This window comes from Numenius arquata, chromosome 1 (assembly GCF_964106895.1).
Source record: "Numenius arquata chromosome 1, bNumArq3.hap1.1, whole genome shotgun sequence".
Classification (NCBI taxonomy): Eukaryota; Metazoa; Chordata; class Aves; order Charadriiformes; family Scolopacidae; genus Numenius; species Numenius arquata.
The window spans coordinates 72,723,858-72,751,040 of NC_133576.1; the positions used below are offsets into that span (position 1 = coordinate 72,723,858).

Below are 27,183 nucleotides of genomic sequence, written 5' to 3' on the forward strand. Positions count from 1 at the left end.
TGCCAGCAAACATGTAGCAGAAATGATGCTAGAGCAAAGGATATCAGGTATTACAACACAGAACAAAATTAAAGCATGCCCTAGTATAGAAGTTAAATTTCTGACTTTCGCAAATGGAATGTCTTTTGTTTTGACCTCCTTGCTTGCTGCGAACTGTAATATTTTGGTTTTGAGTTTAGAGCCTATGAATACATTTTTATCGGCTGCAGTCGATTCGGTATTTTCATACAGTTGTTCAATTTTGCTGATAATTTTTCCACTGACAGCAGTCTCCTACTAACTGAAATATCAGCGGGGCTCCTGTGAGGATTGTTTAGACTCCACAGTTCGTAATGACTGGGTGCAAAAAGGGTTGTGTTTGTATCGCTCTTAGATTTTGTTTCTTCAGACTGTGAAAGCATTTTATTTGTAAATATCTAATATGTAGATGCAATTAAAGCACAATCATGATTTTGTTTTAAATGATTTTATTTTGAAAAGTACAATTTGCAGTGAAATGTCGACTAACTGTAATACTGACACAGTCAATCAGAACTTGTACTTCACACAATGATCAGCTAGTCATGCAATAAAATATGTACCTGTTATGAAGCACTCCCACTTCAACTGGTTTTTCATTATCTCTTTATGGCATGGCACAAATCCTTGTACATTGAAACACCCTCTACATTTGCAGTCTTTCTACACACTTGACAGCACACACTAGTCACATAGCTCAAGAACACTGAGGCGAGACCACAGCCTTATTGAAATTGAATGGTGTTTGCCATTGATTTCAGTGGGCTGAGGGTTTCACCTGAAATATCCATCTAAGAATGTATTGTGCGTGGCCATTGTAATCCTTGAACTATATCACTTGCTTGTAACTGGAATATTTAGTGGAAGGAAAAAAAAAAAACCAACACAAAAAGAGTATGTTATGTCAGTAACACCCAAATGGTTTTATATCTCAGGTTTTGCATTAGTTTTGGTTAGCTGTAGAAATCTTAAACACCAACACTGCTGCTAGAGATTTTGAAGTTATTTTCCCTCCAGATCTGGAGAGTTTGAAGTAAAAGGTTAAGTGATGTTAATAGTACAGCAAAACACAGAGTGGCAAAGCTAGTTCCGAACATCCGTGTATTTCAGACTATATATTGCAAGCATGACTTTCCTCCCTTCTCCCCACCTCTTATTTTGAGCTTTAAATATCCTTCCCACATTCAGGGCAAAGGATGTCATCTCTTTCTGTGAGGAAGCCGCGACCCACTAATGAGAGAGAGCACTTCTTACAGTTAAAGCAATCATTATGCCACTGCCGTTCTTCAAAGGAGATGTACTTGGTTCCTCCGAGTCCTGTTTGAAAACCAAAAGCATTCTGTTACAAGAAAAGAATAGCACTTCAGCCATTGAGCGGTGCTATTTCTGACTCCCCTCATGGATTGCTATGGATATCTGACATACAGAAGTGGAAAATTGCCATTGTGACAAATATATTTGTTACTGTGCTAATTTTGCCACCCTTGTTCTGTAGCAAGTGTCCCAGTTTGAAGTAAAACCGAACCAATTTTCTGTTCTGTAACTTTACATCCTAGCTAGGCCTCCTCTAACTCTCTGAAATTAACGGCATATTGTGGAGAAAACTGCTCGTTCTCAGAATGATAAGACCAATGTTTGTGCTCCATGCCAAGGAACAATATGCAGGGAGGCCCTTGCTTATACTTATTGCTATAACAACCAAGGTCGGCCAATTTCGTTGTTTGCCCCCTTAGAGGGTCGGAAACGGAAAAAATGTAGAGGGGTCACATCGGTGGGGAGGAGTGGACAGGACAGGTGACCCAAACCTGACCAACTGGGGTATTCCATCCCATCTGCCCCATGCTCAGTATAAAGGCTGAGGGATCAAAGGGTCAGCCCTCTTCCTGCGATGGCCGACGTCCAGAGAGGACTCTCTCTGTTCATCTGCCTTTGATCCCGATCCGTGTGTTCCTGACTCCAGAGCTGGAATCCAGTTCCCATCCGTTGCTGAGTCCAGTCTGGGACTTCCCCAGTGCCTGCCGGTGACGTGACTGTCATCCTGGGAGCTTGATACGGTTTTGTATATATTGTATCTATTTCATTATTTTCTTTTTTATTTTAATATTAATTTTTCATTAAAGTAGTTCATTCTAAACTTCTGAATCTCCTTATCTCTTTCTCCTCCTCTCTCCTCTTTTAGGGGGGGGGGAAGGGGGGGGGAAGGGCCATCTGCCGGTCCGGTTTTGGTAAATTCAGCCAAAACCACGACAGCAAGTGACATTTTCATCCTCAAATAGTTCTGTTGCTTTCAGCTAAGTTAGTGGACCAGACTGTTGTCACTGGTGATAATGGCAGAAATGAACTTTCAAGGGATGGCACTGTGATATACAGCAGAAGAAAAGAAAAGCAACTGCCCCGGAGCAGAAGTCCGATAGTTTTTTTACAGAATGTTCTATGGCATCAGAGTAAGTTAATTTTGTTTTGTAAAAATGCATTTAGATCATTGAAAAAGAAGTCTGTCAGGTTGTGCCGTGACTTGATTCGTAGCTTTGAAGGAAGAGTGCCTCAAGAAAAGAAGCAGGTTAGCAAACTGCAAAAAAACATGCAAGAGTTTGAGGATATGGAGGTTATCATAAGGGGTATTGAAGTTGTACAGAAAAAAAGAGAAGAGACAAATGTCTCCTAGTAGCAATTCTCTCTTGTTTAACCTCAGAAATGACAGGCAATTTGAATATGATTCATGGGACTGACGAGCTGGAAGTCAGTGAAAAGGTTCAGTTGGGCATATCTCTTACCTGACGAGAGGCATTTTTGTTTTGTTCTGCCTTTAGTAGCAACATTGAAAAAGCCAACATAGGACAGAAAGGACTGCAATATGCAGAAGAGAAATGCCTCTTTCACACTAACAGAAAACAGTACCTGTGGTGTTATGCACTGACTTCTCTAGGAGCTACACAATCAAGCGTATGTTGGTGAGGGACAGGTGCAAGGGCAGAGCAGTAACAAGAGAGAAAATGATCCAGATAGATGCACACTCTTGGACTGCATGGATCTGTTAAATGCTGATTACTTCATAGAGGAGGTTATATTTTTGTGCTGAGTGTTTCATAGTAAAGCTCTAAGCAGTTGCTCCTTTAAGTACTTTTGTGCTGGAAAGCAGTATCTGAAAGCCTTGTGGTTTCTCAGTTGCTGTCCTGAATAGCCAGGGAAGAAATGTGCCATGCTAAAGCACGAGGTATAAACCAGTTAGACACTTTCTGCTGGCAGAGGGACTGTTGTTGCCGAGGTCAGAGATCCCTCTAATAAATGCAAGTGGAATGACATACAGAACATACATATCCCACTACATGCGTAGCTCTGTTACTGTGTCCACCATGTTCTGTGAAAATCAGGTGAAGAACAGGAAATTTCCATTTAAGGACCTTTTCTATTTCTGTTAGGCACTCGAAAGGTATCATAAGTATTTAATTTCACACGTCTTGAATTGTGTAGTGTCTTGAGTCTCTCAGGTTATTCAGAATGAATTACTGAACCATTTTTAATATTAGAAGCAGTTCATTGAAAAAAAAACAACAACCAACCCAATGTTTAAAGAGACTTACCACTGATTGGGTTTGTGCATCCAGCACACTTCTTGGCGTAGAGGTTGCAGAAGCAGCTCAGGCAATAGGCAAACTCATCCCTGGATGTAAAGCGTTGTCCAGACAACTGCTTCTTGCATCCAGTGCAAACGAAGCACTCCTTATGCCACGGCTGCTCCCGGTAAGTAACGCCTCCTGTAGTGATAGCCTGTTTTATGGAAAGTAAGACAGAAAGTGTTTTCTTGGGAGTGGCAGGTTTGTATCTTAATTCGGTAGAGAGTAAGGGTGATAAGTTTTTTGTGGGTGGGAGGAGGGACAGAAGACTTAACAGCAGCAAAATCATCATTTTGGCTGCACTTCACCTTGAGAAAAGCATGCAAGTGATATTTCCTAATTTATACAAAGAAGCTAAAAGTACTTTATTCTCCATATATTGTATAATCTTACTCTCAATTGTCCTCTTTGTTTTTAAAGCTAGTCTTTGAATGTCGCTTTCCGTATGTGTGTGCTAGGATTTGTCTCATCTCACCTTATGTCAACATCTTCACCTGTCCCCATTCTTCATGGGGAAGGAACTACCTCATGTGTTTCAACTTCCCTGTTATTTTCCTTGGCAAAGACTGTCTTATTTCAAATTTTAGCTGCAGTCTTTGCTTTTTGCTTCTCCAGACTTTTTCTGGGATTTTTCTCTCATAAGAAGTAGTTGCCTACAAAACCAGCTCCCCAGATGTTAAACAAACTGAACTTTTTTGCTCCTTTGAGTGTTCCGAAGATGACTGTAAAATTGGTAACTTTATTTCTTTTTTCTTTCTTCACTAAAGGGAGGTTCCCTGGGAATTCAGCTTGTATATGATCGTGCTACCTAATATGTGCATTCATCTGTGTCTTTGCCTCTTTCCCAAATATTTTTGAGGCTGTTCTCAAATGTGGTTAAAATTGCACACTAGGCAGAATTTTTAAGATAGGAAACTCCTAGAAGTTTCAGAAAATTGATGGATGGATAGGAGGTAGTAAAGGTAATTGGGTATACCTTTGGTCAAAGGCTGAAAGAAAAATTTAGCCTTTACCTGTGCTGTTTTGCCCACACAGCAGCAAAGATGCAGTCATATCTGGCCAGCTAGAGCAGAATGCAGCTTTGCTTGACTGAAGGGCAAATGAGCAGGTAGCGCATATGGAAAAAATCTTGGGTAGTGTGGGCACAGGTGGTGTCTGGAAGTACGCAGAGGTTAAAGGGAGACAAAGAGGAAACAGTGGCAGTGGGAAAGGGAATTTACTGTGGATATAGCCATAGTTTTGATTGTCTTTGCCTATGCATATATCCAAAGGAAACTGGGATTTGTTAGTTCCATAACTGATGAGACAATGCTTTTTAGAAAAGAATTCTAAAATTCTTATCAGTTCCTGTGTATAGAATTCAGGAAATTCACAAATAAAAGGTGCTTAGCCTAGAAAGCAGTACTCCTGAGCATACTGACTTTACTAGTGTTTATTTCAGGAACAGCATTTGCTCTGTGTAAATCTTTGTCTTGAACTTCCTTAGAATATTAAAAAATGATCAGTGTCAGCTCATCTTCCTTCCAGGTGAAATGTTTAGGCCTGTAGTATATGATGGATTATATTGGAACGAGGTTATTCCACTGCAGAGTTTATATTTTATCTTTTTTTGGTTTTGCTTTTAAAAATGTGTTCTCTGTGTGCTTTTAGTTCAAAGGACTCTTTAACCCTGAGTAAGAGAATCCTCATCGTAGTAAATACTGTGCCCAGTGCAGAATGGGAACTGAAATTACATCGTCTCTTAAAATCAGTTGATTCTGAATCTTTTAACACTGGTAGAAAAATAAAATATCCTACCTACTTGGACATAAAATGGGATGGACTTCAATCCCTTAGGTTTTAGGTAAGTAAAATAAGAGCACTACCTTCTTGCACTGGACGCACTGCATGGCAAACTGCTTTTCGTAGCAGGGTACGCAGAAGTTTTGATTGTCCTTAGGGATGAAACTCTTTGTCCCAATCGGCTGTTGGCACCGGTAGCAGATAAAGCAGGTCTCGTGCCAGCTGTTGCCCTTGTATTCCATCTTGCGAGTACCTGTAATGAGACCAGAGCATCAACTGAGCTGCTTCTGGATGAAACTGTTGCAATTTGTAGGTCTTGTTTGCCTGACAGCTGGCTGTCAGTCAATAAGCAGTGCAATATTTCATGTTCTCACCAGTTTTGCATGGTATTGGGTACTGTATTATGTAATTTTTTTTGGAGAATGAGTGGTTCGTGTCCTCCTATAAAGAAAAACATTTCCTGCTAATAATGAAGGCTTAGGACACCTTTTTGGGGTGCTGTTGTAGCTAATAATGAATTCTAATGAACAGGAAGATTCCGGGGAATTGGGGAGACAGCAATATAAGCTGCTACTAGTGCAGAGTGAAGGCAAGACCATTCATCATTGAAGTTGGACTTTGTTCATTCCAAGTACCTTTTCTTTTTTTTTTTTTTGAGACAGCTGCAAGCTACCTGGTTACTTCTTGGCAAGCTTCTTGCCTCCCTTTCCCAATAGGGTATAGCTACTGTCTGAAAAAAAAGGATAATTTTGCATCTGCTCTGTGGCCTTTTTCCTGTCCACTGCAAATTTGCAACGGTTTCCAGCTCTGCAACACCTATCCTAAATGTTCTTCTGTCTCTTGAAACTTTCAGTGAGAGAAAAGCTTTCTTTCTGTTTTCAGTTGTATTTAAACCATGGTTGCTGTGTGAAAGGAAGAAGAAATTCTTTAAACAATCCTTACTGAAAATCAGAAAAGTGGTACTTGTCTGATCATACTTGTCTAGAATGAAGTTTTAGGGTATAGATACTACACTTTGCAGATTCAGTCCCCTGTATGACAAGTGGACTCCTAGCCCTTCCAGGAAATTGGAGATGCCCTATTATATGGAGGAATTTCTTTGCACACTGTGTAATTTCAGTCAGAATATTTGGTACTGGCCAGAAGAGAAAACAAATGATGCTCATACAGTTCTGCATTACTTTTGAAGCCTGTAGCAACAAACATGATGTCAAGAGCTTGGCAGACCGACAAGCTGATCCCATGTGGGCTAATGAAGAAGAACCACATTAACTCCTTTGATGCAACTCTCCCCGCCCCCATTACTGCAGGGTAAAGTTTTACTATTTTCCCCTTCTCAAGTATTAATTTCTCTTTCTTTACTAGTCACATATTTTTCTTCTTTTTTCTTTTTCAGTCTCACTAACTTCTGTGCAGAGGCATACTCTAGGAGTTGGGGTTTTTTTTAAAGAATTGACTTGCAGCAGCGCAGTGAGCTGTTAATTATCCTTCTGCCTGATTCTTGCAAGCTTGACTATTTCTGATCCATTTTATTAATGGACACCTTTTAAGAATTATGCCCTCTCTGTGCTGGTAACTTTCTGTGTCATACCAAGGAGCAACTAAATCAGTCCTTGAAGGAATGATGTTCTGGAAAAAGGAAACATGGATACATCTTTTTTTAATAGTCTAAAATTTTATTTTCACATTTTTAGCTGTTTCTCTTTGGGATTGTTTTGTCACTGAAACTCAAGGCGGGGGACCCCTGTTTGTTACCTGCTACACTGAAGTCAGTGGGAGTTTAGTTTGCAGAAGGACTGAAAGATCAAGCTTGTAATTACTTTGGTATTTAATAGGCTTGTCAAGATAACGCTTTATTAAATCTAAATTGTACATTTAGTGGAGCAAAGCAAAGGGCAAGTATAGCATTAACAGTCTCCATAAAGGGTATCCAACCACTTGGTGGTTCTTTCAAAATGAATTATGCTTCAGTTGGTGATCATAGTTCTCTGGGGTAGCTCCTGTACTACCATGGTGTGCTGTGTAAGTAGAAAATACACGCTGAGTGTACTGCTCTCTGAATGTGGTGAAATCACAGCTATCCTGAGTGAGCAACTAAAGACCAGTTGGTGGTTGTAAAGCTTCATAAAAATGGGGTTTTTTCTGTTTCAGATTGTAGGAGAAGAAGGGATTCTCTGGGTTGCTGAATCCAGCCTCCATTACTACTTATCAATCCATAGCTAGCATAATAGGCAAAAAGAGATCATTCAGTAAATATATTCGCTGATCTTTGGGGTGAATTTGGTGAACAATCTTAAGACATACATATATGTAGTTCCAGCATTAAAACTAGCAATGGCTATTCCCAAACATGTCAGTTGTTAGTGCTGTATCAGTAAAAACAGGTGCACATGGAATAATAGAAGGAGATGCCTAAACTCAATTATGAATGGATAGTGCCATCTGCTTTTAAGTATTGTCGTTGTTTCTATTTATACATCCTATTTCATCATCAGGTCCTCATTTTTACACCTTATGTGCACAACATTGTGGTTTTTAGCTTTTGTCCAAGATGATCAATGTCAGAACCAGACAAAGAAAAATTTTACTGGAAAAATTAATCAGTAGTGGTTATGGAGCACGTATGTGGATTCTTCAAATTGCCTTTTAATATTTTATTTCTGGACCAATGTTCCTTCCACTGTAAGCCCTCAAATCATCACAGAATGTTGTTGTATTAACATGAGCAGATGAGGTTTTAGCAATCTATTACTATAACCTCATGTTTCATGTTGAAAAAGAAAATAGCTCTTTCCTGTTTTTTCCTATCTTTGTGCTCAAGAAAGACCTTGGAGGCACTTTGACCATTTTTTCATTTTTATGAGAGAAGTTAAATTTAGAGTAATTACATAAAAAGCTAAATTGTGAATTAAGTAAGCTGTTAAATTTGCAAGCTGCCTCTGATCTTCAAGCAGTGGAAACCAATCAAGACAGAGTACAAAGTTGGGATTGGACAGAAAGATTCAGCTTTAGCTGTCCAGCCATCAGAAGCCTTTTAATGAGTACTGCTGTAAAAAATTATAAATGCCATTAATAAAAATACTTAATGGAATAAACAGTAATTTTCAAGAGTAATCCACTTCACATGAAGTTCTATCATGTTCATCATGAAAATTATGTGTTCTGGTAATGGAAATGACTTATGATGCACAATCAACTGTGTTTTACAAAGTTCACCATGGCTTAGCAGAGATAGTCAAGGAAAAACAATTGTCGCAAATGTTGCTGAGTTTGGGCTTGATATTTAGCCTAAGCTTTTCTTAGCCAAAAAAGCGAGCATCCTAACCTGGCATAATAGTCTTCTTGCACTCGTTACATTTGGAGGAGTATTCGTTGGAGTAGCAATCAGTGCAAAGTAGATGTTCCTCTTTTGCAGCAAAAGGTTTGTCCACCAATGAGTTCTTGCACTGGAAGCAGTGGAAGCAGGTTTCATGCCAGTGGCGGTCCTTGTAAGACAGATCCTGTAGAATCCAAAACCACAGAGTAAGGAGAATGAGCAGTTTGCACAACTGGAAGCTCAGGGAATGCAAACACATCTACATCTGAACCACAGCCAGGGGCCGAGGCTGATTTGCGCAGCTCAAGAAAACAAAAAGTTCTGATGAAGGTGAACTTATTTTGCTATGATAACCAGGAAGAGCTCATGACAACTATCGACCATTTTTCAGTTCAAGGTAATCTTCATTTTTCGTATGTGGCAGAAGAACAACTAGTTTCATTTAGGTATTTCCTTTGAGAATAAACCCCTGGTTTTGAGTCAGATTAAAACTTGTTAACCTTATAGGTATAATAGACTTCCCCTATTTGTCTTAGCTATTTTTGATTTCATAGGTGTTCAGCCTAGACAGAAGTCCTTTTCGCAATTACTTTCTGGTATTTATTCAGTTCAACAGATTTACACCAAGGGTGGAATTGATCTGATCTCTATTCCTTTTTTTTTTTCACTGCAACTATTTTTTACTGACTCTTGTGTTTTGGTTTACCTGTTTCAAACATGAATCAGACTGAAAGATGAATGATCACGTCATACCCACAGCCACTGATCCAGAACACTCTGGCCAAGGGATTGGCATGGGCACCGAAGTACTTAAAATACCCACCTAAGGATTTAAAATACCCTTTTATTAATTAAAAAAACCTGGTCCTTTTAAAAATTGTGACCTAAAGGGATGGATTGTGCCTTTTCAAATTTAAGGTGGCCTAATCAAGTAACACTTGAACAGCGTCTGTGGACTTGAAACCAAATCGAGCTTAGATCATTACAAGAAAGGGTGTCTACCCCAAAATATATAGGCTTCGCTTTGAGGGGGGAGTGTGAGGGGCTAGTATTGTAATGAATGGGGAGTATAAAAATTCAGCCTAAATAACTTCTCAGGTTCTAGCTCAAGATCCACTATCTATTCGTTACAAGCACCAAATTAATCTGGTTAACTGAAGGAAAAAAAAAGAGTTGTAGAATATCAGAATTTTTAATTGTGTAAATGGAAGCATCACAAAGTGTTCAAACACAGTCTGGCCTAAAGTGCCCTATGTCGGTCAGTACAGTCACAGGTAACTCCAAATGTGCCATCTTAGCCCAGAGCAAACAAAAGATACTGTGTATTTAGGTTAACCTAAAATAACCACACATTATGTCTGCAGGAGCCTTGTTCTCATAAATAGCAAACAGGAAACACTGAAATAGTTTTCCTTAGCTCAGCTGATGTGTGGTAGCTTGTTAAACTATAGTAACTTCAATCAGAATTTGACCATGCAATAAAGACTTTTTTGATTGGACAACTTTGCTACTCACCTAAATTTCTTAGATTTCTTAAATCACTCGGAGCAATATTGGTATCCAATGTGTTTTTCGTCTTAGGGGTTGCACTGTGCGATAGATTATCTGAGCCTCCTACTTTACAGCTTTCAGACTGTTTATTGAGCTTGTCTATTCATTTCAGCTGACTCCTTTTGAAACAATCCAAACTTCTGACTGTAAAATTTTAATCTTTTCTAATAGCAAGATGAAAAAAACCCCTTCTTTGGATGTTATTTACCTTTTTTCCCCCCTTTAAATGAAGTTGAATAGCCTAAATCTTATCTCGGAAGGGAATAATATTTTTAACAGAAAAATACAACATACAACCAACAAAGTTTTCCAAAATGTGAAACTTGCCTGCTAGAAAACAGAATGGCAACAGATCTGCTTTTCTTTCTCATGTCTCTTTCCCGCTCTCTCCTCTTTTTGCAATATTCTTCAAGCTACTTTTTATCTCCAAAATTCATATGCTGATATCTGCTTTTGTTCTGCCTTGTTGTATCAATAAAATTGTACCCTGGAAAAGGTGCATGCCTTTTCGAAAGAGGAGTAATGAAGACAAGGATTAGGTGTCAATGATGAAAGGTTTAATCCTTGAGTCAGTTCTGATGGCAGCTTATATAGACACTAGCTGGGTAGGTGAAAGCAGCAGATGTTTCGTCATGGCAGAGAGATGAAGCGCAACTACAACCCCAAGTACCCAAAATACAGACTGACTTGAATAATCTTTAGCTTCCTTGGATGATTATAGCAGATACCGTCACTGAATGTAGAGGGAGTCTAAGACGTCTGGCTTTGACATGCCTGCAGCAGAATACTAGACCGATGAAATGGATATTGCTTTGTCTCTCTGAATCTGTCACATCCAAAGCAAGGAAGTCCAAGGTACTGTCGAAACAGTTTCTGCATCATGTTGTTCTTAGGTCAGTGTAATTAAGTCACCAGAAATCAGGTTTGATCTACTTCAGGCTGTTGTGTATCTAACTTGGCTTGTACGCGGGTCATGGCTGTAGTGATCTGGAACAGATTCTATGCTGGAGAAGTTGCAAGTGCAAAACTGGCTTCAAGCTTGTCTGTTAGGCTGGTCATCAGTTAAACTGAAAGGTTTACTCTAGGCATGTTAGCATCTAGGTGAGATGATTGTAACCCAAATAAATTTGTTCCAGCTGAAGGTACAAGAGATAAACAGGAATTTGTTGTGTATTGCATGGATTTCCAGGAAGAACTAATAAAGAAAATTACTGTTGTGGACTCCGAACAGAGGTGTATCCTGAAAATACTGACGAGCATGACTTCTCAGCCACTTTAGGCAGCCTGAGGGAAATTAGTCCCTGGTGCTACATATTTTAACTGTAGTTTTAAATGCAGCTTCCTATGTTGCCTAAAAGAAATCTGGAGAATGACACTTTTTGCAATCTATTTGTGCATCTGTATGAAAACTGACAGCCACGTGCCCTTGTTAGATAAAGCACACATAAGTGCAGATAAGAGACTTGTTAGATAAAGCACAGACCAGAGACTTAAAAAATAGCATAAAATGGCATTTGAGAAGTGGAACAGTGTTAACGTATACAGAGATGCATGCACACAGATGCTCATGGACATGGGGTGTCCTGTACGTGTGTTTTACAGCTGAAGTGCAGAGAGCTCCAGACCCGCTCCAGATGTGCTACAAGTGAAAAGAGAAGGGGAGGAGGGCAATGCCTGTCTCTGCAGAGCTGCGATGAACTTTGCAGCAGAATCTGCAGGGAGAAATATTTAACACTTCATTCAGTTGCATTTCTTCTGAACATGGGAAATAATCCTTCCTGGAAATCTGGTTTCATTTGAAGATAAAAAATAAGCAGTCCCTGAAGCTAGTCAGATTTGTATGGGGGCTTTCCTCAGCCTGATCCGAGAATAAACCTCAGCTGAAAATTTCTGCTCAGAGTTCTTTGGGACAACCAAATGAATAGTGAATCCTGGGATGTTTCTCAAACAAACGTCAGAGAGTGGGCCAAGTGGAGGTCCCTTGTACACACTCAGATAACTGACTGTAAGAATATGGTGCAAGCAAAACTTAATGCAGATTCTATTTGTATCCAAACTTTTTAGAGTCATCCCTTGCAAAATGGATTTGAAACTTCTGGTTCTGAAAAGCCATTATGTGCTTTTCAAGCAATTTTTTTCCACTTATTTTCATTATGTCACCCCCAAAGAAAATTTTGTCAAGACAACTGTTTTCAATATTGACAAAATCAGATTTGATAGTTCCTCCATAGTTCTGTGTGGTTTTGATCCAGCACGGTTTATTGGGCCTCTAGGATGGGGCTGCTGGTGACTTCTTTTGTTTTTTAAACTGAAAAAGCTCCAAGACTAGAGTTACCAGGTAACTGGGTTAAGCACAGACTCCTCATATTCTGCAATTGTATTGTCTTCTACTCCGGCTTTCTCAGTCTAAGTGAACTTAAGCCATTTTGTATTACCTTTTCTCCTGAACTGACTTTCAACAGGGACCCAACAGGAAGAAGGAAATTAGAGAGATTATTAGCAGCAGAGCAACTGTATATGCTTGCTGCAATGCTCTTTTCAGAAGGTTGAGCTGAGGAAATGGGGTATGACAACAAAATGCTGTACAGATTTTAGCCATGCACACCCTGTAGCAAAACGCTTAAATATGTTAGACTGCTGCTTCCCTATCAAAAGTATGTTTAGAAAAGGGAAAAATAAGCTATATTGTACTGAAGCCAGCACCTTAGTGATATGGGAAGAGGCGAGGGTGTCCCTTTCTTTTACCATTCCACTTCACAACAACTAGTCTGATGTTCAGTAATGCACTGAAAAAGTGGTGCAATTCAGGACAAGGATTAAACATTAAAAATTTGAAAAACAAATATTTTCTCCCTTTCTTGATCCGCATTACTAGAGGCTTTATGTTTTTGTTTAGGTTGGGTGTAAGACCGACCCTTTCGATCCAATTTTGGCCTGCGTGCTGACACAGTAGCTTTATCTCACAATCTGCTCTTAATTTCATTCTCACATTTTGCAGAGGGAGTTTTCACCCCCTCCTGCTTGCCAAGGCCAACTTGTGGACTGCATTAAACACTGGATTACTGTAGGTATTTCCTGTATTTGTGATAGTTTCTGTGCCATAGGGCCTGCAAGGAAACTATTAAAAAAGCAAAAAATCAACCAAAAGTCACGCTTCAGCAGTTAGGCAAATGAGAACATAATGGATGGATTTCCAGAAAGAAGCCTGAAACTGTAGGTGTGGTGAGCATTCACCAGGGACGTAGGCGATGGATGCCAATTCTTTTCAGAAAGAGTAAATTTTGATTAAAACCTGTTGGCATATGGATAACGTGCAATAGCTGCGAGACAAATGGCATTGTGTTTTTCTACTGCCTGCCAGTGCCTCCTACCACTCAGTGTATGAAGCATTTAATCTGCCTGTGAAAGTTTCATAAACATCAGCTACAATTGTTTACAGTTAATGAAATGGCTTAAGTCCAAAGGTGTCATTCAGACACGTTGTCATTCAGGGGTGGTTTTTTTGGTGGAAAAAAAAAAGCATTTAAAATAAAGAACAAGTTATTGACTACTCAGTTACATTCACAGATACCCATAAATTACCATAGAAAGATAGTGAAGCAAGTTCTCCCCTGATGTAAATGCAAAGGAAGCTTGTCTTCAGGATAGTTGCCTTGTGGGCTCTCTGTGCCGTAGCTACACACAAGGTGAAAATCTGGCACCAGTTTGATCCTCTCAGAGCCCAGTGCTGTCAAAGTTGGAGTATTACCAGTGTCTGAGCAGGCTTAAGTTCAACTCGGGTGAGTTGACACTGCACACCAGTGCTGATGCACTACAGCAGTGTCAGAGGTGACAGAGACAGGCAGCTGGCTGTCCTCTTGTCAACACCTGTTTTGCTTTGGTGTAACCCTTTCGGCTACAGGGGCGTTGTTTTTAATTGGGAGGGTTGATAGAGAAATCCAGAGCATCTCAGCTGCAGCTGGATTCTCAGTTCAGCTCTTCTCAGTGCAGAGAAACAGCAGTGGCCAAGAGGGAACTTGAAAAGGAGGATCTGAGGCGAGAGCTACATGGAGCTTTCAGGTTGTAATGTCGATGTGAGGGTGCGTGGCCCTGCCAGATGGAGAGGCCTGAATGTGACCCTTTCTGATAACACTGTTGCTCCATTAGGTTTTAGTTCCAAATTTTACAGTTGTATACAGGCTATACAGGTAAATATGGAGTCCATTTTTACATCCAGTAAACTTACTGGTTTTATTCCCAAACACAGTCCATTTTATCTTCTTTGCTCAGGAGAAAATGCAAATGCAATATGTAAAAAGATATATATAAAAATACTTACATGTATGTCTGTGTATGTATATATGTGTATATTTCTTATGTGTTCCCATGTATATATAAGTTTAAAGACAGGTAGAAGTAAGATTTTTTTCTGACTTTGCGTTTCATGACTGAATTATGCTCAGTCATACAGTGCACAAGCTTTAACAGAAACACAAGGACTCTCAAACATATTCTCAATTGTATTCAAATGTACATCTATTACTGTCATTGAAAAACTACTCTGGTTTTCCTCTCAGTGGGAACATTAACAGGATCTCTTTTCCCACCCAACCACATGTTTTTTTCAGAAAACTTGTAGGAATTTAAGTTTGCAACCTTTATCCATCTGTCAGAATTTGGTTAAAACTGGCCAACAGGTTCAAAAGCTGCAGCGTAAAGCATGGACAGGCACAAACAGCAGTCATAGAAACAAAAAAGGACACATTTGTTTCTGGTACACTTCATAGCTCTTTAAGATATCTTTGTTTATTATAGTATAGTTGTGTTTTCCACATATAGTTCTGGTTCTTTACATATATAAATATTCTTATACTGCATACAATTAGGGGCTTTTTTTCCTGTCTGCTATTAGAGTGTTTCTTGCTTAAATGTACAGAAGAGCAGTATATCGGATAACACTCACTCTCCCTAAATCCATAAATCTGGGTTGAAAAGTTCAGCCTGATTAATTCCCAAGTACTTTGTCCGAGATTTGTTGAAGTTGGTCCAAGTTTTTAAATTCTTGAATATCAACACATGGAAATATCTTCTCAGGGGATTAGAAAGAGACCTTAAAACAAAAGCACATTCTGGAATGGGGCAGAAATATTTTGCTTTTTCAGGTCAGGCCAGCTGTATCTCTTCTCTAATCTGAATATTTATGAGCTGTAGGAAAGCTGGCAGTTTTATACCCTCATAGAGATTATTGCCAGTTCCCCGTCATGATGGTGAAACATTCTCACCTTTTTAAGGCTTCTGAAAAGGGCTTTCCTACTGCTTTGCCAACGGAGTGGGATAGATCAGTTTGGGAGATATGAGACATTTATTTTTCCCAATCTGAGTAAGTATATATTTTTGTATCTCTGAACTAGTGATAGAGCGGTAGTATCAGCAATAGGGACTAATTGGTACTTCTAGAGGTATGGGTCAGCTATGTAGGAAATCAAACGTCAGGCCTTCTCATACTGGTAAAGAATCCTGTGGCCATGCAATGCAAATGGCTGTTCTAGTGCAAACTCACTCTGTCAGTGAAACTTTTGGCCCACTTGCGACAGGTCAATTTTGCGCAAGGCGGATGTATATTGGATGAAGTCTGTTTGTGGCAGCCCAACAGACACTTCACCGCATGGCTCAAATATCATCTGCCTTCATTCCTTCAGAGTAAAGCTAGCATGAACCCCAGTTGTTTTGGTTAATTTAAAAGAAATTCAGGTGGTCACATCTTATTTATATAAAGTAGGTGTTTCCATGTGATGCAGCAGTGTATAGCTCAAGCAAGGCCTCTGCTCTTTCCTTTACAATCTTTAGTTAGACTCCACTATCATCATCCTGTATTTAAAAGGCTGATTATTCTGTGTTTTAACTGACTTACTACTTGGGTCAGCATTAGCCAGATTTTTGTTGTCCATGAGGTGGCAGCTTTTCTTGAGCATGTCTTGCCTCTCGATGACAACTGAGTTGTGGTCACTGCAAAGCCAGCAGTGGCTTACTTCCCTCTGACCCAAAAGTAGGCAAAATCAACTTTTGCCACCTTTCCAGATCCCAGCTGGCCCCAAGGACAGTTGGGCTCTCCTAGTGAGATTCTTTCTCGTGTCAGATCTTCATATGTCTTGTGGGAAGAGAGGAGTGTTCTGCTATTTCTATTAATGTGCTTGTTAAAGAAGGGTTTGCCAAATGAAGTGGTGAAGAGCAGATATAGGGGTCCAGAAAGCATGCTCTCCTACCAAAAGAAACCCTTAGGTAGATATTAATCTGGATTCATGTTTCCTTCCAGGTGACAGCACCATGTCTGAGAGCTATGTATCCAGGCTACTCTTTCAAGATTTCTTTAACATGACAAAAATGTTGCATACCTTGCAGTCAGCACCAATAGGTTTCTTGCATTCCTCACAGGTGTTGGAATAAAGGTTTTCATAGCATTTCACACAGTAGGGGCTGTCCTCCCTCAGGATGTACTTCTTACCAAACAGGGATTCTTTGCAGTAGTGGCAGTCAAAGCGTTCAGTCATGTTGGTGTTTGGAGTCCGGCTATCCTGTCACAAAGACAGAAACAGGCGTATGTCAGACTGAGCTACACTTGACCCAATCCCCCAATAAGGGTTTATCAATTCCAGTTTATCACTTTGTACCTCAATTTTAATTCAACTTTCAGTCAGATAAATGAACACAATAGGAGGAAACTGGACTATAAATTTTGCAGTGCTGGGGAATGGTAGTAGCCATAGTAGCCCATCTACTTTAGCCATCCACTGACCTGTCTTTGACCAGAGACAGTGTTAGAGACGAGAGAAGAGTAAATCCTGACTTTGAAGAATTTATATGGAATTTGTGAATAAGTTTTGCCCAAAAGGTCCAAAGCAAGAAGCTGTCTCTGTAGGGCATGGGGGGAGCCAAGTACATTAAGAGGATGAACCAGCAAATCTTCAGAAGGAGTAACATCACCTCCATAAGGCAATACAAAGGTTTGCATTGCTGGTAGATATTAGTCATGCACAGGCTACTGGGCACCACTGTTAGATGCCCTGGTTAAGGCAAAGGTCAAACAATTACAGATGGCGAGAAGCAAGTAGAAGGAACTGCAAAGGATATATCATCTTGTCTGAATTAGGGACAACTGCTATTTACTCCTCAGGTCTTCTTAGCATTTTTTGGATGCACACACAAGCAAAGATGACACAAATGCCTTTGATTACTTGATAGATGTTCATTATTGCCCGTGACAATTTATCTTGGGTTTCATTGGAGTCATCAGCTGCTTTCTTAACCCGAGGCTTACAGTGTGTGTTGCACCTGAAATCTGTTTGGGTGTTACAGCTGAAGCAGGACATAGCTGCCTGCTTAGGATGGGGAATTTCCCAGGCAGAAAGCACATTTCATCTGGACTGCACAATTTTCACTGCCTGCCAGGTCTGATCTCCTCTTTAAGCCACATTTGAACTATATAGCCTTAAATGTTTTGGGTACTAATGGCTTAAGTGACTACCTCTGTCTTTCACACACAAGTGACATTTACAGCAGCTGCAGTCCTTTTGCCAACTTCAGCTCTCAGTTTTAAACAAAAAGTTGTTACTTGCTTAGTGTTTATCCTCTCCTTCTGGTGGTGGGATTCACCCTTAGGACATTCTGAAATCCTGAGTTCTCTTCCAGGATTTCAGCTTTTATTATTATTTTTTATTCCCCATAGCTGGGGTTTGATTAAGGTTTTATGGTAGTCAGAATGGGCAAAGTTTGTTTTGATGGCTAGAAAGCTTTTTTTTTCTTCTCTGTCAACTGCTGGACTGCATTGTGACTAACACAGACTAAGAGGTGAGTGCTTTTATATGTGTGTGAGGTAGGTAAGTGATGGCTCAGCTGCTGGGAAGTCTTTTGAACTCCAAGTACCTACTAAAGAAGAAAGAGAGACAAACTACCAAAACCCAAAACATGCTTGGAAGAAAAATCCTGACTGCTGGTCATCTGTGCTATGGACAACCCAGAAGGAGTAGCAATCCAGTTGTTTTGAACCTCAAGATATTCTAGCAATTAATTAGCTTTCTTATCTCAAAGGGGAGCTAGGAGTATGTTAGATGCTTTTGGTCGTTAAGGAGTTGAGAGGATCATAGGGACTGATAACAAAAAAAAGAAGGAAAGTAAGAAGACTTATGCTGGAGACAGAAGCTCAATGATTACCCAAAGTTCCCCTCTAGCCTGTATCCAAAGCAGTGGCTAGCAATGAAAGTGTAAGGGAGGAAAACAGTGTCAGTACAGAGTGACCTTTCCTTATTAACTGCTTCCAGCAAGTTAGTCTCCTCTTGAAGCAGAGGTGCAGTCTTTACCACATTTAGGTAAGGTGATGGTGGATTTATTTTCCCCTCTGTTTTGAGCTTGTTTACACCCACAACCTGAAAAATACATTTATAGTTCCCATGAAAGAACTAGAGAGGACTTAATTTCTTCAAGGAGTAGTTTCAGCAAAATGAATGCAATCAGACCAGTATAAACTGATGTGTGTATGTATGGCTGAGTCTGAGAGGAGTGATAGCTTTGTCCAACTAGTCTGTGTTTAGGACAGAAATCTGTACTTTCTACCAGATTTTATTAGATATTTTTTTCTAAATGATAGGAATTGGTCACACAGTTAATTGGCATTATTACTAAGTTAAATTGTGAGCAGGAACCATATATTGCATTTTTCAACTTTCTTCAGAGTTAGTTCTTTCTAGCCCTGAATTAGATGTGCAATACTGAAGAGTGAAAAATTCCTCTGCCATCAAGATGTGTAAAAGCAAAAAAACATGAAAGTGTGATTTCTTTACAGGTTTATACCATTTCTGTCCTTCATCCAAAGCTGTTAAATGTAAAATATAGAAGCAATTTGTGACAGGAAGGACTCAGAGGTGAATGTTCCAGTCTCTTGCTCACAAGAGGTTTCTTCTTGAGTGCTGTATTATTTTCTGGGTGCTTTTCACAGGAGCAGAGGCAAGCAGTATTTAATAGAATAGTCACTGTCACTATTTTAGAAAATACCTGGGCATTTTTTTTCCCTATCCTGAAAGCATCCCTGAAAGGTATTAGTTTTGTTAAACGTGCTCGAAGATTGTCATAGTGGATTGTCCTCCACACCGTGAGCAGGGAAAGGGAGACCTGATTTCTATGTCCAAAACAAATTTAGGGGTGAATTCTTCTCTATGAAGACACTGAATAGGCAGCTCTGGATGGGGTTCGAGGCACAACTCCAGAGATCTGAGAAATTAAAAGAGAAGAAAGGCAAGTTTCCGATCTTGGTTTTGTTGGTTTTAGTTGTGTGAATCTTTTATTGGATCTGGCACAAATTTCAGATCCAATATATCTTAAAGTTAGGAATTCAGGTTCATGTGGTTTCATTCAGAAAGCCAGAATTCAGGATGAAGCATCCCAAATTCCAGGCAGTTTATATCTGGACCTTGCATTGGATCTCAAATCTACTATGTGGTATTTTGAGGGTATTTAACAGCTTTATTTCTTCTCTGGAGAGAAGAAATTACATGTAAAGTAGTCATGGGGCCTCTCTGTTGAAGAATTAGCTGGAATGTCAAACAGATAATTTCCCTTCTGTCTTACAAACAAGAAATCTGAGATCATACTGGTCAATGTTTTTGCCTGTCACTTGGTGCACGTGGTCCTCTACATCACCAATTTGTTGGTTCCTGTCATATACAAAAATTGTGCTTAGCTTAGTGCAGATATAATGCACTGCCTTGAGCTTTAAGAAAAAAAAAAAACCAAAACCAAAAGACTTTCACAGTTATGGATGGGCACAAATTGCAATTCAACCTCTTTCCCATTAATCTATTTCTTCCTCTTGTGTTTGATACTTGGTGACTGTAGAGCTTTGTCGTCCAGCAGCTCATTTTTATTATACTTCCTTGCGGTACAACAAGGTCTTTAGCTTTTATTGCAGTAGTCATTTTATACTTATGTTTTTTCAGATTGCTCTCAATATTATCATGAAAGAGAAGTTGATTTTTCTGCCATACAGTCGCCCTCCTACGACATTAGACATAACAAGTATATCTCCAAAAGGAAAAGGGCTTTCTGTTGCATGCCCAAAAAAGAAGTTAGAGCTTATGCCAAATGTTAGCACTACCCACTTTGTGTCTTTCAGGAAAGAAGAACTGCCATGAAAATTACCAAAAAGTTAGTAGGCTGACTTAAAAACTATGCTTCTTTCCAATTCTTCCCCTGTTTGCTCAAACAGTCTCGTTTTACTAGCAGTAATTGTTAAATTTATCATACTACCTCATAACAATTAGGGCTCATAATGTCACTATTAAATCCTCTGGTGTTCCCCTATCCCATGACACTGTTGACTGCTGGAAAAGGGGACTAGGTGCCCCAAACCTTGCCTGCCTCATAAGAGATGTTCTGTGCATCTTTTATTTCAACCCCTTTTAGGGGGTGTTGAAAACTGAGAGGTATAGATGCACACACACAAGAGAGAGAAAGAAGCCAAGGGAAACTGTCTAAAAAATGTAGGAGTTGTTTAGTTTATTCAATGAAATGAAGGTCTGATCTCTTGTTGTAACAGTATATGGAGACACAGAATTAAGCCCCAGTAGATGACAAAGGGGTACTTACTATGGCCCTCGGTTAGGTCATTAGGGCTGGGGCTCTACTTGTGCCCCTGGAGCAGGATGTTCTGTTAGACACCTGCGCAGGAAATAAAAGGTCTTTGGTGACACCCATCTTCCTCCAACATGTACACACATTTCTCCCACCTGACTTTGTTCCAGAAGAACTGTGCTCATGGATAAATTGCTATCTATCTGTTTAATTTCCCCTGAGAAAGGAAGATTTGTGTCTGACAACTCCAGTGACATAAGCCATACAGGTCCAGAGCATTTGGAAACAATTTATGTTAATGTTCCAAAGACTAAAATGCAGAGATTTATGATATCCTTTGCAACTATGAACTAGCAGTTCAAACTATGTTGGTCTTTCTGGCAAGAAGCGATTATTTTCCTGTAACTTAGCAGCTATTGCCACATTTGTTATCTATCATCTTGTTGCAGCAACTGCAAGCCACTCTTCTAAGGGCTAATCATTTTTCCAGATCAGGCCATAGTGCCATGCAAGGGGAGGGGGGGAAAGATAATTTTATTTCTTTTTATTTTACTTCAGGAAAAGAAGAAACGACCAGTTGCCAGTAGCACTGACAAGAAGGAAAAAGAAGTAACATACAGTCAGAGTCCGCCTGAACTTCAGAAGTTAGCTGCAGTAGATGCACACCACAAACACCCAAAGCATACAGCCTGCATGTTTAGATTTACTAAAGCACATTAAGAGGCAGTAGCCCTCTTTCTTTGTCTAGGCAAGTACAGCTTATGCTTTTCTTTATGAGATAAGTGCCTGCAGATACCATGACAGAGCAGAGGGAGAGCAAAGGGAACTTGAGTACTTGGAGGTCTAGGCGGCCATAAGGCAGGTGTTACTTGGATGCCTGATCCTCTAGCAGCGGGCTCCTGGGCATGGGATAGAAGCAGAACAGCTAGGTCTCCCTCCATGGGTCACAGAAGGACATTTGCTTCCTAATACTAAAGATGGCTGATGCAAAAGCTAAGCAGGTGCTGAGAGGCGAGTGATGCACAGCACATCCTGCAGGAAGCCCAGCCAGCCATTCTTCCCTTCCACAGGCCCTCTGTCCCTGCCAGTGGCTACTGGGTTACTGCTACATGAAGGTGCATTTCTCAGTTGAAGAGAAGAGGAGGAAAATACTTTTGAAAGGTTGTTGAGACACTGAAGCTTATTACTACAGCTATTTTTCATACCATCATCTTTCTGTAGGTCCTTAAAAATGGGAGTTGTGATTACTGTGGGGAACAAGTTGTTGGGTATCCCTGTATCCCATGTAAGCCTGTGAATAAGACAAGGATGCTTAGACAGATGTGGCTGCACTCCTTAATTTTTTAAGTTGAGAAGAAAGTGAAAGCCTTTTCCTCTTGCTGCTGCTATGGAAGAACAATCCTGTAGTAAGCCCACCAAAAGAATTTGGCACCCTGTTTTCAAGAAATCAAGGCCTTACAACATAAAATGTCATTGCTCTCTCAGAACAGCCCTGTTAACAAGCTCAGACTGCTTTACCAGTGTCCATGTTAAGGTTAGGATATTAGAAGTATCTAATTACAGAGGTGTTCATTGCTGCTTCTGAAGGTTTTAAACTCAGACTAGATATGCATAGATCTAGAAGCTCCCAGGCAAAAGCCAGGAAAACCTGGTTTCATATTTTAATATAGTAGTAATAATAAAAAAACAATAAAAATCAAACCAAATCAAAGAAAACTCTTCCTAAGTATCCCACTCAGGCCTTTCTACATGCATGCTAAATATTAAAAACTATTTTAAAAATGTTTAGTTTTTAATGGACTTTTTAAAGTTACCTTAAAACTTTCTTCAGAATCACAGTTAGGTTTTTCCAGCAACTCAGCTTCCTTGTGCATGGCTGACTTATTTTGCCTATGGTATAACATTCCGATGTCTCTTTTTAAGTACTTTAGAGCAATTTTCAGAGCAGACAGACAGCATTACTGTGTGCAGATAACCAAAGCATACCTGGTTCCTGCCTGGATTGCACAGTCAGCCTATCATGAATTGGAAAGTGGATAGTCTGCTATTTAAAATTGTTTTCCTTAGCATAATATTAATAATAACAGAAAATGTTTCTCATGTGGTAAGGCTTCTCATGTGCCTGGCTAAAGTAATCCCGGTTATAGAAGTGGAGAAGGAACACTCCAGTTGTGGTTTCTGTGTGGTTTGTTGTGTTTGGCAGTCAGTAAGGATCTGCTCCAGTTTAGAGCCACTCCAGCAGTGGTAGAGCAAGAACCAGTGGTAGTAACTACAGAAGCCACAGAAGAACTGAGCACTGACACTTTGAAAGTGTACCCCACATAATTTACACTATGATTATCTGAGGTTGATATTGAAATGACTGGAGGATGTATGGTCTTACCAACATTCCTGCATACATTTCAATTACAAAAGGAGCCTATTGAAATAACACAGAGCATGACTCTTAAATCTACCATAGCAAGGAAGAGCACAGTTCAAGCGGAAAGGCTTGCTCTTATTTTCTGTTTTTGAGCCTTTTGAAACTGCTGTTTTCCTTCTTTCTCTTACCGAATAAGCAAAGGCTTACTTAAAGAGAAAGATCAACTTGATATTGATATACTTGATATTACTTAAGCATAGAAATTTATATTTCTAATGAGAGCATTTAAGCAAATAACAGAAAACGATAGAGGAGAAAAATAGTATAAGTTTAATAAAACCAATTGTTATCTCTGGCCCTCTGCTACAGACATAATGTAAAAGCTAAATGACTGCAGACACTAAACTCCAATGGAGATTTATTTTTCCAGAAAAGAATTGCTTTTTCTTATTGACAGGAACACTGCTAATCCCAGAGATATTAGATCCTAAGATAGAAATATCCAGAAAATGCTACGTGCTACCATGCAATGACATTTCTGAATTCTCCTATATTTTTGAAATCCTGCATAATACAATCCAGGGCACAAAACCATAACAATGTCCCAAATATTCTATGTTTCCATCTTTCTAGAAGAATAGAAGCAAAACTGAAAGGACCCTATGGAGCAAGAATACTCTGTTATTTGTCCTGGCCTCTAGCAGAACAGCTCTGGGTCTCTCTATCTGGTTCTGTTTACAGAGGCACGAGCACAAAGCCCCTTTCTGTCTAAGATAATTGGCATGCATGGTGATTTGGAGGATCAGCTAATGTACATCTTTCAGCTACCGTATAAAACTGCTGTAGCAGCAAATGCCTCAGGGCTGTGGGGCACCCATACTTCTCTGCTCAGCTGCTGTGCTGTTGGCTTTCCAAAATGTGGCAAAGAAGGCTATGTAAACCTTAGAGGTACCCATTCAGCTGTGCACATCTTAGCAAAATAGATCAATTACACCTGGGTAAAACCAGTTTGGTCCAATTTATTTGATGGTGTTTGGGACTGAGGACTGGACACAGAGAGCAAAGTGATCAGCTATTAACATTGAGTCAAAGTACCTGTGGTGCATGAGAGATGTGGGAGCAAGCACAGAAAGACACAGAGAGCCTGGGGACATGGACATGGGTAATCTTTTTGTGGGTGAGATCTTTTCTGACTGAAGAAGGAAGATGTTGGGTCCACCATGGAGAGATGCACAGCATAGCATGGAAGGGAGGGATACATCAGAGGTGGGATCCTGGCCTCTGAAGATACTTTTGGTCTAAATCTCAAGAGTCCTTTAGAGCAATGACAAAATAGGGCTAAGTAAATGCTTACAGCTATTTTATGGTTTTATGCAACTCACTACTTTTATTTTGCAAGATGAAGTAGAGTGGTAGGTTTTGAACCCTTGTGCCTGTGCTTGCCAAGGGTCTAGAAGTACCTCCCACCACCAAAAGTGCAACCTTAGGCCTTGCTCTGCTGTGGTGGATTATTTGTAATTTTAAAGTTAAAAGTTTTCTATGAAAGGGAGAGATGAATATTCTTACATCAGTGTTACACTCACCTACATTCCTCTTACAACATATACTGTATGTACAGTAGCCTTTTAACATCCTAGTTAATATTATCCAACATAATATAGAAGGGTATGTGAAGAGGAACAAAATTAGGACTGTAACTTTTTCACCTGGCATGAGTATTTTGATGTCCAGCTTTAAAAGAAGCCTCTAATGGTTTTTAATCAAACACTCTCTCTCTATATATAGCTAATTAGTATTGTTGAAATGTTAATGTTTCAGTGGCTGTCAGTGTATCCAAGATTTATTTCCATGAAACCTGTCATTACCCTGCCATTTCACACCATCACTTAGGGTGAATCTGCATCACAAATAACTGTGCATATGGAAATGAAACATTAAAATTACACTATTAGAATTAATCAGTCTAAAAATGCAAATTATGAGATCCCCAATCTCTGAAGCAGTACCCAAGTGAGGGAAGGTGTCTGCCTACAACGCTACGCCATCCAGTTTCTCTGAAGATGCTCAGGACCAATTTATTCATCAGAGAAACATGAATGAGCCTCAGATCTGTGTGTAACTAGTCTGTGGGGACCTTGAAAGAGCGACGACATGCTGGCCAGCAGCAACAGGCACTACTTCAGTTTCCAGCCTGATTTTCACGGAGAAGAAACCATTTCTTCTGGCTGATGGTGTTAAAATTTACCTGACCCTCCCCTAATTCTGAATATCCTGACTCCTGTAAGATGAGGCATGGAGATGAGGACAACAGCAGGTACAACTTGGCTCTCGGGCTCAGGGCTCCATGCCCTGGAGAACTGAGCCAAGAGTCACTCTTGTGAGTATAGGTCTTTACAGCCCTCCTCACCCATTTCTTTTGGGAAGAAAGCTTGAATTTGCAGTGCAATGCAGCAGAAACCGTCACCAGCCCTTACGATTGCAGGAGTTGTACTTCATCACCAACTTTGGGGTTTTTTGGCTCCTGATGCTTAAAGCGTGATGGGATCCTGGAAAATTGTGTTGTGTGTGACTGAAGAGTTGTCTTATTTTTTTCTAATGCAAAGTGTGACAGGTGGGAGTGCAGTTGTCTGTATGGACAGGAAAGATGTGTTTACAGGGAAAAGGCTTCCCTAGACTTCCTTAAGAAAACGTATAATTTTAAGTAGGAAATGGAGCCTTATCTGTGCCCAAATACTTTAGTTGGGAATCACCATTACATGCTCTTCATGGCAGGACTTTTGCATATACAAACAATATCTTACACACTATATCTGCTGCTATGTGATAACAGTGATCTCACAAAAATTACTAACATTTTGCTATAAATCCCAAACCTGGAAGTGACTACTTGGTGCTTGCAGGTGCAACACTGCTGATTCCCATGGCAGCACATTCACCAGAATGGTGAGAGCAAAAAATCAGTATATTCTACTCCAGTACTTCTGCCATCTTGGGATCTTCTAAGCTTTCTCGAAAGACCTCAAGAACTGGCCTATCCCTCAGCCTCAGGGCTGCTAGTCAGATGGAGATGTCAGGTGGGAACCCCAGGTAACTTTCACAAATATGATTTCTCAGCAAGAGCGATTTGTGTCCTTTCAGCTGCCCTGCTCACTTCAACCATGTGCTGGCTCGGAAGCCAAAGATCATTATCTATGTTATGGCCAGGGTAAAAGACAGTTTTATTGGTGTTCTGGTCAGATTTTGAATACAGTGGTGCCACTATTGTAGTGTTTGGAACTGAATTTTCAATAAACATCGTACCTCATATCCCTTCTTTTCATTTTCTCCAAAGGTAGGCAAAAATATACACAGGCTTTATTGACAGAGCAGCCTTTAGAGTGCATCCTTTCCCAGTTATATGTACAGGGGCAGAAAACAAGTAGAAATTTTTATAAAATTAAAAAATAAAAAAGAGACACTATTTTTTCTGCCTTCAAAAAGCAAATGCCATCTGGCAAGTTTACCATCTGGCTGATAAAAGGCACAGAAGATAATAGCCAGAAAGCAGGGAGCCCTATAAATGTATGAACTGATGAAAATAGGGTTCATAACAGAAACCAAATGGCAACCTTAGTTAAAGCGTTCCTTCACATTCAGATGCATGTGAGTATCTAATAGCACACCCCCTTCTGTTAGTCCCTTCTAGGACAATTCCTATTTAAGACACCGTATACAAATATGTATAGCCAACAACAAATGTTATAGCTACTGACCGTGGCAATCTCAGTGTCAATCAGCAATCTCAGTTAATACACCTCTAGGTAGGAGTCAGGGGAGTAACAATAACAGACTGACTGCTGCTGGTATATAGAATTTATAACATTTGCTTTCTTGTGACTATGTGTCTGTCTCTCTACAGCAAAGCTGAAATACGCAGGTATCATCTGGTGAACTAAATAAAA

General features: G+C 39.9%; 1 protein-coding gene across 7 annotated transcripts in view; it reads right to left on the reverse strand.

The window, feature by feature from the left end:
* Positions 1-171: 171 nt before the first annotated feature.
* Positions 172-27,183, reverse strand: part of FHL2 (four and a half LIM domains 2) — a 44,893-nt gene continuing 17,881 nt past the window's right edge. For 4 of the 7 annotated variants that reach the window (XM_074158159.1, XM_074158136.1, XM_074158145.1 and 1 more), the window contains 5 exons: positions 16,653-16,832; positions 8,740-8,914; positions 5,498-5,667; positions 3,600-3,786; positions 442-1,335 (listed from right to left, as the gene is read on the reverse strand). In XM_074158159.1, coding sequence (XP_074014260.1) covers positions 1,184-1,335; positions 3,600-3,786; positions 5,498-5,667; positions 8,740-8,914; positions 16,653-16,808 — 840 coding nt within the window. In that variant the 5' untranslated portion in view covers positions 16,809-16,832 and the 3' untranslated portion in view covers positions 442-1,183. Of the gene's footprint in view, positions 1,336-3,599; positions 3,787-5,497; positions 5,668-8,739; positions 8,915-16,652; positions 16,833-20,895; positions 20,968-27,183 lie in introns of those variants that run through there. The other 3 variants (XM_074158153.1, XR_012463524.1, XM_074158119.1) reach the window with 3 other exon arrangements.